General features: G+C 34.3%; 2 protein-coding genes across 2 annotated transcripts; one reads left to right on the top strand and one right to left on the bottom strand.

Moving 5' to 3' along the window:
- Positions 1 to 1064: 1064 nt before the first annotated feature.
- Positions 1065 to 3760, bottom strand: LOC11408462 (putative TrmH family tRNA/rRNA methyltransferase). The gene is made up of 2 exons (XM_003609495.4): positions 3173 to 3760; positions 1065 to 1622 (listed from the first exon to the last, which is right to left on the bottom strand). Exons 1-2 carry the CDS (start codon positions 3606 to 3608, stop codon positions 1402 to 1404), a joined length of 657 nt encoding a protein of 218 aa, XP_003609543.1. The 5' UTR covers positions 3609 to 3760; the 3' UTR covers positions 1065 to 1401.
- A 7816-nt stretch (positions 3761 to 11576) lies between these two features.
- Positions 11577 to 12620, top strand: LOC11422914 (F-box/kelch-repeat protein At3g23880). The gene has a single exon (XM_003609493.4). The coding sequence runs from the start codon at positions 11613 to 11615 to the stop codon at positions 12618 to 12620; it is 1008 nt and encodes a 335-aa protein (XP_003609541.3). The 5' UTR covers positions 11577 to 11612.
- Positions 12621 to 13386: the final 766 nt, after the last annotated feature.

The raw sequence follows: 13386 nt of genomic DNA, 5'->3' as shown, positions 1-13386 counted from the left end.
AAACTGGATCGGACCGACTAGTCGGACGGTTTGGCCGTGAATCGGAGGGGTGGCCAGTTCGGTTAGCTCATAGAACTGGATTAATCAGTGGATCCCAATGTGACCGGGATGGGTCGATGGTCAAATTCATGAATATTTTAATGAATTTTTTATTTTATAAAATAATTCCAAACTATTTTTTTTGAACAATATAATTCCAAACTATTGATTGAGAGGATTGAACTCTGAACCAATACTTGATATTTCTTAATCTTACCACTAAGCCAAGTTTATTTGGTTGTAAATAATGCATCTAAGTTATACCAGTCTATACGAGCCATGTTTACCTGTAGTTAATACTTTCATTTGAGAAACATGTAATAGCAATTTTAATAAACGAGCCTATATCTTTTTTCTCCTTTTTTTATTTTATATTCACGCACCTTGTTTTTTCCTTTTTTGTTTTATTTTGTTAAGTAGTCCTTTAGTGGCTAGAATGTCACCTAAAGTAAATAAGTGAGAAATTTGAGTTTTGAACCATTGACCCATCACATATGTATTTTTCATTTTTTCTAGATTTTATATACCATGGATTGAAAACATATTGTAATTTTTTTTTTAAATATATGACTTTTATTAATATTTCTTATAAATGAAATTTTATTAAATATTATAGTTATGAAATTTAAGTCATGAATATTTTAAATTCTTTTACATAGATTGAGTTAACACTGACGGAGTCCTACCTGTGATCCACTTGTCCAACAACTGACTTAGTACCTGTGATCACGGTCAGGGTTTAAAAACACTACTTGAACTTGAACATATTATTACCTAATGTGAAGGGATCACTTAGCGTATGTTTGAGAAATATATGGTAAACGTGCTTTTAGATCTTGACGTGCGTCTGGCATGAAGTTATTCTTTGTAGCTTGTTTTTCACGGAAAAAAAAACCTTATTTTAGGTGTTGTTCATAATTTGGTGTGTCTGTTCAAGATTGCCATTCGTTGTCCCAAGGTAGGCAAGCTATTGCTCAACGATTAAAGTTGACAATACACATCTATAACGAAAGAAGACATAATTGTTGTTTAAAGCTGCTTAAATAACCATATCAGTAGAGCAAATGGCAGTGTTATAGTTGGAAGAGTAATCAATCTAAGCAAAACTGTTTTTTACAATCTTCAAATTATTTCCTGTTATTAGTGACAGTTGTTGCCAACTCACACCGTAAAACAACATACACACCTAATGAGAGTAGAAATCTTCATCCAGCTAATGCCTCTGTATAAATTATGTAATAATCAGTTTTCTCCAAACCACATTAGATACCTAAGATGTCGGTTCTCTTCTACCGCAACCGAAGCATTTAAGCCCTAAACTACAATCTGTAAATTGATCGTCAAGTAATCACACATCTTCCATCAACCATCAACAAACAATGCATCAAGGAGGTTTGAAGATGAATTGCTACTCTCAGCTTCTTCAAAGAAACCATTGGCGGCATTCTCTCTTCTGGCTCTACGCTCTTCGATGACGGAATCATCTGTTTCAGTGCAGTAATTTCGTCGACCATGTTTCACAGGTCTCTCTGCTACAACAAATTTATTTCCATCACGAGATCTCTCAGCAAAACCTGCCCAGACTGACCAAAAAAGGGAACGCATCAGAACCTATAATATTATGAAATATATGTCAAAAGAAGTTGTAACCAATATCATAATGAATGAGGTGTATTAAGTAAAAAGATTCAGTTGGGATAGTGTCAAAACTCAAAAAGCAATATACACACAACAAAATCAATATACAGTTGGGAATGAGGAATCCATAAAAATGTAGAAATATGATTTGCCACATCTAAATGTAACCAAAAAAATGAGCACATAAACAAAAAAGGGAGCCCAGATCCAAAAAGGATCTACCACTACTAGTCATATGTTATCACTTACAAGGTTTGCACCAGTTATAGACTAATTTACGTTGAATGGCAACTGTTCAAACATCCAAGCCGTATGCAAACTGGAATTAGGCTCGACCTTGTATGAAAATAGTGTCAAAGAAACAAACATTTAATCACAAGAAGACAACTTGGTGCTACAAAACTACCATAATGTCAAGGTTTGGGGAAGGGTCAAGTCCATTGGGACATTTTCATCACAGAACATCAACTCAAACTATTGTGTCAAATCTCCACTTCAACCAGACTAAGAGAACTCAAACTTTCATGATCTTCTACTGCAGAGACAACAACAACCACAACCAAAGTTTTTAACTAAAAGAACTGGCTACAAGGATCATACGATGCTGCTTAAGCAATTCTGCATTTGAGTATGTGCCCATCAGTGTTATCAATGTCGGATTGTGGAAAATAGCACAACGCCAAATATCCGTTATGTAGCATATAGTGTTGAAGGAAAATAGCGGAAGCCGCAAAGCAGTTGAAATAAGTCAATTGTATGTAAGAAAAAAGGCATGTTGCATTCAGATTCTTCAGTTTTATAATTTATATAAAAACCCTGAAATTCTCTCTTTTCCGCTGTTTCCGCTACATCCATTGGCAAAATGCCCCTTCAATTAATTTCTCACCTCATATTCAATCCCACACCAAAATGTCCCTCGATATTAAGAAGCAACACTCACTCATAAAAAGGAAATGTTATTGATATATTGGGTAAAAACTTCATGTAGCAACTCCCTATTTTCTTCACCAACTGATCTCACAATGACAACTTAAAGATTGGTGAAAACTGAAAAGGTATATAAACATGAGGGATAAATCCTCCCAAGTTGGTTGTTGAATGTTACAAACATCACCACGTCAATCCTCCCAAAATTAAGATCTCAAAGAATCTAGTCTCCCAAAAATCTAAGTGCAAGTTCGAATTCACTTTTGGGAGAGCCAAAAGTGATTCTGATGTTGAAGATTTTCAATTAGAATTGAACTTCTCTAAAATTAATTAGAACACAAGCTAAAATTTGTAACTTTTGACTCCAAACGTGATTTACTCAAATATATCTATCAACCCACTTCCACCCGAACATATCCAGACATAAATCATTTTCCCTTAAACTCACATTTACATAATAAATTCAACCAAAATCAACTTTTGCAGCAGTTAAAACAAACCTACATAAAATATCATCACCCTAAAACATATAAACTATCTTCATAATCAAAATGAAATAACAAAATACCTCCAAATTGATGAAGCACAATAGAAGCAGCAACAGTAACATTCAGAGAAGCAGTACCACACCCATATTGCGGAATATAAACAAAAAAATCACAAATCTCACACTCCTTCATCGAAAGACCGGAACCTTCATTACCAAGCAAGAAAGCAGTGTTTTTCTTAAAAGGATGTTGATTAACAGGAAGAGCATCGTGTGTGATCTCGACGCCACAAATGTCACAATCTTTGTCTTTGAGAAAATGTTTAGCATCTTGAAGTGAGTGAAAGTGACGAAATCGAAGGTGGTTTGAAGAACCATGGTTACCGAAACTGTTGAAATCTCTACGACCAACGAGGATTAGTTCGGATACGCCGAATGCTGTTGCACTTCGTGCTAGTGTTCCTACGTTGTGCCGTTTTGCTATGTTGTGTACAACTACATAGCTTTCGAAGACCATTTTGTTAGTATGAACTCTGCGACAAAGCAAATTGCACGGAAGGTGTTTGTTTATTTGTTGCAGAGTGAAAACGGCTACGGCGTTGCGAAAGGGTTCTCACTTCTCAGTTCTCTCACCCAACTCCCAAATTTCAACGAGGAAGTCAAAACTACACTTTCTGTTCTTTTGGGCCCTAAAATAGGCCCAATTTCGCCTTCCCGCCTGCCTAAACTAATTAAAGAAAATTGCTCTCTCCCATCACGTTTTGCTCACTCCCAACTGCACTTTTGAATATGCCTTCGGCATGACTTAAATTACGCAGTTAAATACAGTGTGACTTAAGTCACGCTTAAATACAACACGCGTGATTTAAGTCACGCTTGTAACACCCTAGTCGTTAATTTAATTATTTTAATTTATTTAGAGTCTTTTATATGATTTTAAATAATATTGGTGATGTATGTGGTGTGTTGTATTTTATTATATAGTTTATTTTTATAATAATTAGATTAAGTGAGAAATTAGTATTATTTTTGGGGTGTGGGGAGTTAATTAATATTTAATAGAATTAAGGGGAGTTAAATGAAATAAAGGGAAGTTAAGAAAGAAAGAAAAGAGTCAGAAACAGTTTTACGTGGAAAAACTGTCAAGTTGGGAGAAAAGGGAGAGAAGAGCAAGTAGAGCCAAGGAACCAAATTGTTGTGCATTTCTTTCAATTGAATTAAGGTAAGGGTGAGTTTTACTTCAGTAGTATAGGTATTGAATTCTGATTTTGAGTTTAACAGGTTTTAGTGAGAATTGGGATTTATGGATTTGTGATGAATTGATGATTTTGGGGTAGAGATTGTTGTTCTGATGTTAGAATTAGTTTCTGGTTGCATATAGTACTTAGTTCTGTATCTGTAAACCAATTTGGGGAGTGAATTGGGGAAAAATGGGATTTTCTGGAAAAACCTGCATTCTGCCCGTACAGAAGTTCATCGATCGCCTCGCGAGTAGCCTTGTTCGCCAAGGCGAGTGAGCAACTTCATGACTCGCCTCGCGAGTGAGACAACTCGCCGTGGCGAGTACCTGTGAGAAATTCTGGATTTTCAAATTGTTGTTATAAGCTGTGTTTTGGTTAGTTTAATGTACCTAAATGATTTTAGAGAGGACTGGAGCAAGTTTTAGATTAAAAAGATGAATAGGGAGCTTAGAATTGAAGTTTTAGTGAGAAAAATGTCAAAACTCCCGAGAGCACCATATTTTCGTTCGCCTCGAGTTCGCCTTGAACTCGCCATGGCGAGTAACCCGGTTCCTGAGTTCGCCATAGCGAGCAGATGTGCTCGCGAGGCGAGTTGCCCAGTATTTTGAATGGTTGATTTTGTTTTGGTGTGTTGATGAATGATATTGATGTTTAAGCATGATTATGATTAATTGTGCATTTTTCTGGAATTACTGGATTGCTTATGATGTTTGTTGTTGACTGGAATGTATGCTTTTATTGAATTAAGTTATACATGGGTTGCATTACGGAGTTGTGAGTCATATACATACATACATATATATATATATATGCATTTGGTCGAGTTGTATGTAGATATACACAAGTGAGTCAGTCGCATATGCATAAAAGCGGGAGGGCTTCTGCATAAATAAGCTTTTTTAGAAAATGAGGTCGTATTAAGCTGTTTTGTATAAATAAGCTGTTTTGAATAAGCTATTTTTGAAAAAGAGATTTTATTAAACTGTTTTGCATAAATAAGCTGTTTTGAATAAGCTCTTTTTGAAAAAGAGGTCGTAATAAGCTGTTTTGTATAAATAAGCTGTTTTGAATAAGCGATTTTAGAAAATGAGGTCATATTAAGTTGTTTTGTATAAATAAGTTGTTTTGAATAAGCTGTTTTTGAAAAAGATGTCGTATTAAGTTGTTTTGCTTAAATAAGCTGTTTTTGAAAAAGAGGTCGTAATAAGCTGTCTTGTATAAATAAGCCATTTTGAATAAGTGATTTTAGAAAATGAGATCATATTAAGCTGTTTTGTATAAATAAGTTGTTTTGAATAAGCTGTTTTTGAAAAAGAGATCGTATTAAGCTGTTTTGCTTAAATAAACTGTTTTGAATAAGCGGTTTTAGAAAATGAGGTCGTATTAAGCTGATTTGTATAAATAAGCTGTTTTTTAAAAAAAGATCGTAATAATTTGTTTTTCATAAGATAAGCTGTTTTTTAAAAAGAGGTCGTAATAAGTTGTTTTGTATAAATAAGTTGTTTTTAAAAAGTGATTGTAATAAACTTTTTTTTTTTATTTTTATAAATAAGTTGTTTTGAATAAGTTTTTTTTTTAAAAAAAATAGATCGTAATAATTTGTTTTTCATGAGATAAGTTGTTTTGAATAAATTAGAAGTTAAATTATGAAGTATAACAATGTATTGATTTTAAGAGGAAAAAAGGTAAAATAGTAAAATTATAACATAAACCCTCCATCTCCTTACCTTATTGGCTTTTTAGCTCTCAAACAAGGGAAAAGTTTTCCCTCCTTTCTCCCTTCCCTCCCTTTCCTTCCCTTCCCCTCCTTAGCCTTTCCTTTCCTTCCCCTCAAAACTCGCAAACAAAGTCTTAGAGGCTAGGGTCCTTGTCATATGTTTCCACAAAACTAAAACGGGTTCAAGATGTTTACAAACTTGCAATTTTTATGTATGCACCGAGACAGTTTTATGTTCGCTAAAGTATTAAAGAAAAAGAAAATGCAGTTTGCAAGGTCATAAGCTGCAGAGGATGGTTAGACAGTTCCACCAGCGGAGACATAATGATATTTAGAGAGTCAAGTGAGACGATCTCTTTTCGACAAAAAAAAAAAAAAAGTCGGCACATTGATTTTCTTCTCTAAGAGTGTGCCTCAACTCCATACTCAGCTTCCTACTTAATTCCAGCTTTGATAGCAGTAAACTCATAAAAAGGTTGAACCGTCTCATGTTCATTATATAACTTTAAAGCAGCGATTGAATTTGAAGCTTTAGCGCAAGATTTTAAGGAATTGAAAGGAGAATGCGGATCCTACTTAAGAAAAGAGTGTTCGAGAGAATGTTGAAATCCTCCTTTATTACTTCTCTTGAATGTATATGTAAAATAGTTTTACACTTTCATTGTATAAAACTTAAACTCAAAAATAATTATTAAAACTATCGATATTAATAAAATAAAAAAAAAAAAATGCTTCCAGTAATAGTTTTTTGTTTTTTGGTAAAGTAAGAGGAGAAAGAAGAAAACTAAACAGAAAAGTGGAAAGCAAAGAAATAAAATTATAGATAGATCCTGATGAAAGCTGTGCGAGCTGCATCAAGAACGAGAGAATTTCTCCAATGATTATCATTAATTCTTTTGATTAGTCTCCATGGCATTCAATGCTCTCATAATTTATTCCTTCCTTTTTCTGCAAGACAGGTTCCTAAATTTCCTCATTGGCTGCACCGCTTCAGTGTTCACGTTACAATTAAAAACACGGCCCCTCTTTCATTATGCCTAGCATTAGCAACAAAATATAGAATTGGGAGCCCTAACCCTAAATCAAACTGGACCGGAACAGTGACAGACAAACAACATTCGGAAATCCCATGGAGAAGAATCCACTTTATCTGCCTCATGACTTGATTATCCTAATTCTGCAGGTTGCTGGTGATGTCTCTTTTACGTTTCAAGTGTGTTTGTAAGTTATGGTTTTCTCTTATCTCTCAAACCCATTTTGCAAATTATCGCCGCAAACAGTCCTAGAATTTTGTTCATATCAAATCCAGATCTTCAAACTCGATTGATCGATTTTGAAGCATCTCTCTTAGCGATTATTATACTTCTACTTCACTGAACCTTAAATTTGTGCGTCCACGTCCTGATCCTCTTCCGCATCACAGATTTTATCTTTTTATTCAATCTAAATGTTCATGCAAAGGGTTTATATTTTTGCACCGTGGCACCAAATTTTACCTTTGGAATCCATCCACTAGAGTTCACAGACAAATACCTTTGTCTCCTTATAGTTCATATTCACACGTGTCCACCATTTCATATATCTATATGGTTTTGGGTATGACCCATCAACAGATGATTATTTGGTGGTTGTATTGTCATTTGACACAGACTTCCATAATTTTTCATCACATTTGGAGTTTTTCTCGTTGAGAGATAATATATGGAAAGAAATTGAGGGTACTCACATCCCTTATATGAACTTCTCTGATTATTCCATGATTGGATCGCTCCTTAACAGGGCTATTCACTGGTTGGCTTTTCATCTTGATTTATCGATGAATGTTATTGTTGCCTTTGATTTAACGGAAAGAAACCTTGTAGATATGTCTCTGCCAGATGATCTTTTTTGGAGAGGTTTGCCAGGTGATTTTGAACATTAACCTACAGATTGTGATTTGTGGGTATTGGTGAGTTTCTCAGTGTATGGACTAAGCAGGATGATATAGTTGAAATATGGGTGATGAAAGAGTATAAAGTGCATTCGTCATGGACTAAGACTTTTGTTTTTTCTACTGATGTCATTCCCACCCATTGCTTCTCTCCAATATGCCGTACAAAAAGTGGTGATATTATTGCAACTGATGGTGAAGTTGGATTGGTGAAGTACGATGAAAAAGGACAGTTTCTAGAGTATACCTCCTACTATAAAGAGAATTGCACATCCCGGGTGGCTATGTATACAGAGTCTTTGCTTTCACTCCCCCCGTGATATAGCGAACAAGGTTAAGATGACATAAACAAGAAGAACGAGTTTATGGAATATTCTCCTTTACCATTTTCTTGATGATACTGCATCCTGTACTCTTGGATGGCTGCTTTTGTAACATTAGACATTATGCCACATGAGCTGATGTAATTTCTCATGGAATGTTTGTGTGATTTACTATTGTTTATGCACGTGTAATTGGATCTAATTCTAAAGCATGTTGTGGGCACTGCTTGAAATTGTTTTACATTGTAATTTATTTTATATGTTTATGTGTGCTACTAAAGATCAAAATTACAAACCACGACTCCGATTCAAAGCACGTCATTAGAAGTTTGATCATGGCCACATATATTTGAAAGGAAATAAAAGGTTTTGTTCTCATTCCCATTGGTAAGCCATGGGCAGACTTGGTCGAACATTCAATATTACACAGAAGCAGGACTCAACAGTCCTCCTAACTAACGCAGAAGAGATGCTCTGCCGGTCTTCCTCGTTACATAGTTTGTATGGGGTCAGATTTATGCTGATACTCGTATCACTTGATCAAACAATATAAGTTTAAAGAAACAAACAAGAGAATTGTCATCAAATCAAATGCTACCTACAAAATTTAGATTACTGCACTATCATTATATTAACCATGCGATTTTATGAGATCGGGGGTGATAATTATCCAATGAGAGACTTCAGTACTTTGTATATATGCCTCGTAGATGCACAGCGAAAACAGTAGTTTGACAATTGATTGAAGGACCAAAATGATTATTGTGACCGGGGACGTGAAATTTGATAATAGGAGAATGATCATAGCTATTGTAGGTCATAGATTGTATGAAACAGTGACTGAAAATTGGGTAAAACCTTTTAATACCTTGTGTGTATTTTATGGTATTATTTATAAATTTGAGTCTCTTACAATTTTGAATCCTTTTGAAAAGTTTTCTTTTGAGCTAGAAAATTTGCTTGAGGACAAGCAAATGTCAAGTGTGGGGAAGTTGATAACCATTTAATTACATACTTTATATTAGAATTTTAAGGTGTAGTTTAATACATTTTGTGTGTTTATTATTTAGATACTTAACTAGTTTTTTGTTTATTTCGAAGAATATAAAAAAGGTGAAAAAGCAATCAAGACATACTTTTTTCTCTAGTATTGCCAAGATAAACAAGTTTATTGGATTAAATAAACACATGCTTATTGAAAACTTCGTTTGTGCGATCCACTGTTATTTTCACATGTGTAGCTGGATTGAATTCTAATGTATGTTGTGGCCACTACTTGAAATTGTTTTATATGTTGCAAAATGTTGAAGAGAATTTTTTTCGACATGAAAGCAAAAGTTTGTTGTGTGGACTAATTTGGTTTCCCTGCGGGCTCCTCTTTTTAGTGCAATTTGAAACCGTTAAAGAAATACTTTATGGATTCACGTTTGCTCTTCCTATATTTGAGATTGCCTATTATAAATTTTGTAACATCTCTTTTCATTTGGATTTGTTTGTCTTCTAATTTACTCACTACGTTGGTACTGAGTGAAAATTAAAAAATAAACAAATCAACAGAAAGGAAAACCAATTTTATCCACAGTACTATATAAGTAGATAAACAAAGTATAGTTGTTTGAAATTTGGATAGGTCTGAAAGTAAAAAAGCAGATATACTCGAGAGAGAAAAAAATGCAGGATTGATTGGAGTGAACATCTAAGAGATGAGCGAAAAAAAGTACTTGAAAGAATATATGATTTGAGGTAGTTGGAATGAATCGAAGACAAATTATAGTGAAAATCCATGTCCTGATTATGGAGAGATACTCTTAGCAGATACTTTGAGAAATAAGCATTGTTTCGGTGCTTGAGCTGAAAACTTATAAAATGGAATAGGAATAACTGACGTGGCAATTCTAAATGTTTTGATTAGTTGTATATGTGCAAAGTTGTTTTGAACTATCGACACACCACCATTAAACTCTAGGATTATGTTGTCAGCACTCTTCGGTGTTTTTGTTGCTTGCATGACTCATTGGCAAAGGAAGATAAGATCATCAGGTAAAATTGGGTTAAGTCATAGATGATTTTATTTTTAACTTTCATTTAATTGACACACCTCACTACAATGAATATTCATCTTTAACTGTTTTCTTATGTGTACATGCTAAAAGGATTACTGTGAGCAGGATGTGAAATTAGGACAAGTAACTCTGGGGAATTGGGATGAAAGTCACAAGGAAGAGCTGGAAATTAAATTAGATGGGGTCCATGAACATGAATGTAGACATCAATGAGGAAGAAGGTGAACTAGACAATGAAACAAGTGATGCGGTTCATGATATATAGCAGAGGTAGAACGAAGTTGTGACTCGTGAGCATGCAGAAATAGGTGCATGGAGTAGATTATCCAGAAAGTGAAAATTATATGAACTAGATGTCAAATCTTCATTCTTGTAGTGGACCAACAACACTTTCTATAATGGACAAATAATGTAAAACTTTCACTGTCATTGTTTATGCGGATAATCTTATTAACACTGAAAAAGATGAATGCAAAACTTTCAATGTATATTAGTTATTCTTCTTTAACTTCATTCATCTTCAAATGAGATTCTTTCTTGCAATTGAAGTGTTGCAAGTAAATGATCGTACTTATACATAATAAAATGAAATATGCTATGGAAGTCATAAACCGATTTGGGATGACAGATATCAGTTCTATTGAATATCCCATATGTTGTTAAAGGGAAAGAGACATTTAGCAATACAATTTACAGGCAAAGGGTCTTCAAATGTGTTTACTATTTGTTGTTGTCAAACAAGCATTTAAATCACAAGTGGAATTTTCTTTCCACAAAGTCTCTCTTTTTTTTTAATCATTTTTAACTTACATTTAGCTTAAAGGACGAAATGTTTGGTGCAGAAGAAATTACAGATCCTCATGAAAGCTGTGCGAGCTGCATCAAGAAGGAGATAATTTCTCTCATGATTATCATTAATTGCTAATCATTCAAAGCGGTTATGTCTCCTTATTTAATTTCTGTTTTTCGTTTCCTTTTTCCTTTTATTCCTTCCTTTTTCTCCAAGACAGGTTCCTGAATTTCCTCATTGGCTGCACTGTTTCAGTGTTCATATTTATATTCAAAAACACGGCCCCTCTTTCATTATGCATAGAGTAAGCAACAAAATATAGAGTTGGATACCTTAACCCTAAATCAAACTGTACCGAAACGGTGGTGACGGACAAACAACATTCGGACTCATGGAGAAGAATCCACCGTATCTGCCTCATGACTTGATCATCCTTATTCTGCTGAGGTTGCCAGTGATGTCTCTTTTACGTTTCAAGTGTGTTTGTAAGTTATGGTTTTCTCTTATCTCTCAAACCCACTTTGCAAATTCACATTTTGAAATTACCGTGACACACAGTCCTAAAATTTTGTTCATATCAAATCCATATCTTGAAACTCGATTGATCGATTTTGAAGCATCACTTAGCGATTATTATACATCTACTTCACTGAACCTTAGTTTTGTGCGTCCACGTCCACGTCCTGATCCTTATCCCCATCGTGGATATTATTTTTATATTCAAACTAAATGTTCATGTAGAGGGTTTATATTTTTGCATCGTGCTGCAACAACTTATCTATGGAATCCATCCACTAGAGTTCACAAACAAATACCTTTGTCTCCTTATGGTTCCTATTTACAAGTCAATCATTCCTTACATCTATATTGTTTTGGGTATGATCCGTCAACAGATGATTATTTGGTGGTTTTGATGTCATTTCACAATGTCTTCCATAATATTTCATTACATTTGGAGTTTTTCTCATTGAGAGATAATAGATGGAATGAAATTGAGGTTACTAACTTCCCTTATATAAACTTCTCTGATTATTCCATGGTAGGGTCGCTCTTTAATGGGGCTATTCACTGGTTGGCTTTTCATCTTGATTTATCAATGAATGTTATTGTTGCCTTTGATTTAATTGAAAGGAAACTTTTAGACATATCTTTGCCAGATGATCTTTTTTGGAGAGGTTTGCCAGGTGATTTTGAACATGAACCTACAGATTGTGATTTGTGGGTATTTGGTGAACTTCTTAGTGTATGGACTAGACAGAATGATATAGTTGAAATATGGGTGATGAAAGAATACAAAGTGCATTCGTCATGGACTAAGACTCTTGTTTTTTCTATTGATGTCATTCCCACTCATTACTTCGCTCCAATATGTTGTACAAAAATTGGTGATATTATTGGAACTGATGGTGAAGTTGGATTGGTGAAGTATGATGAAAAAGGACAGTTTCTAGAGTATACCTCTTAATATAAAGAGAATCGCACATCCCAAGTGGCTATCTATACAGAGTCTTTGCTTTCACTCCCCGGTGATAGCGAACAAGGTTAAGATGACACAAACAAGAAGAATGAGGTTATGTAACATGAGTCACTATGCCAGATGAGCTGATGTAATATGTCATGAAATGTTTGTGTGATTCACTATTGTTTATGCATATGTAATTGGATCTATTCTAAATCATGTTACTAAAGATCAACGCACTTTGATGAGCTGCTTGTAATTGTTATAAATTGTAATTTATTTGATGAGTTTATGCATGTTACTAAAGATCAAAATTACAAATACACACTTTGATTCAAAGCACTTCATTAGAAGATTGATCACAACCACATATATATTTGAAGGAAATAAAAGGTTTTGTTTTCTTTTTAGTGGATGCTAATAACTTTGGACCTTTGCCATTCCTCTCTTTCAAACCAGAAATAAAAAACATTTGATTTCAAATTAATGAGCTAATTCAATAGGAATTAATCATAGTTTCAATGTTCATAATTTCATTCCCATTGGTAAGCCATGGGCAGACTTGGTCGAACTTTCAATATTAGACAGAAGTAGGACTCGTTCAGTCCTCCTAACTGACGCAGAAGAGACGCTTGTTCGGACTTCCCTGTTACATAGTTTGTATGGGGTCAGGTTTATGCCGATACTCATATCACTTGATCAGCCGATATAAATTTAAACAAATAAACAAGATAATTGTCATCAAATCAATAAATACTGCCAACAAAATTTA

The sequence above is a fragment of the Medicago truncatula genome, chromosome 4 (assembly GCF_003473485.1).
Source record: "Medicago truncatula cultivar Jemalong A17 chromosome 4, MtrunA17r5.0-ANR, whole genome shotgun sequence".
NCBI lineage: Eukaryota > Viridiplantae > Streptophyta > Magnoliopsida > Fabales > Fabaceae > Medicago > Medicago truncatula.
Note: the sequence above shows the minus strand (reverse complement) of the source record. Positions and strands in the feature narration are given on the sequence as shown.

What these genes read in the sequence shown, in the direction of transcription:
- LOC11422914 (XM_003609493.4), top strand. Translation starts at nt 11,613, where the DNA reads ATGTCTCTTTTACGTTTCAAGTGTGTTTGTAAGTTATGGTTTTCTCTT.
- LOC11408462 (XM_003609495.4), bottom strand. Translation starts at nt 3,608, where the DNA reads ATGGTCTTCGAAAGCTATGTAGTTGTACACAACATAGCAAAACGGCAC. An exon ending in TGTGCTTCATCAATTTGGAG is followed by an intron (nt 1,623 to 3,172) that starts GTATTTTGTTAT and finishes TTTTTTGGTCAG; the next exon opens with TCTGGGCAGGTTTTGCTGAG.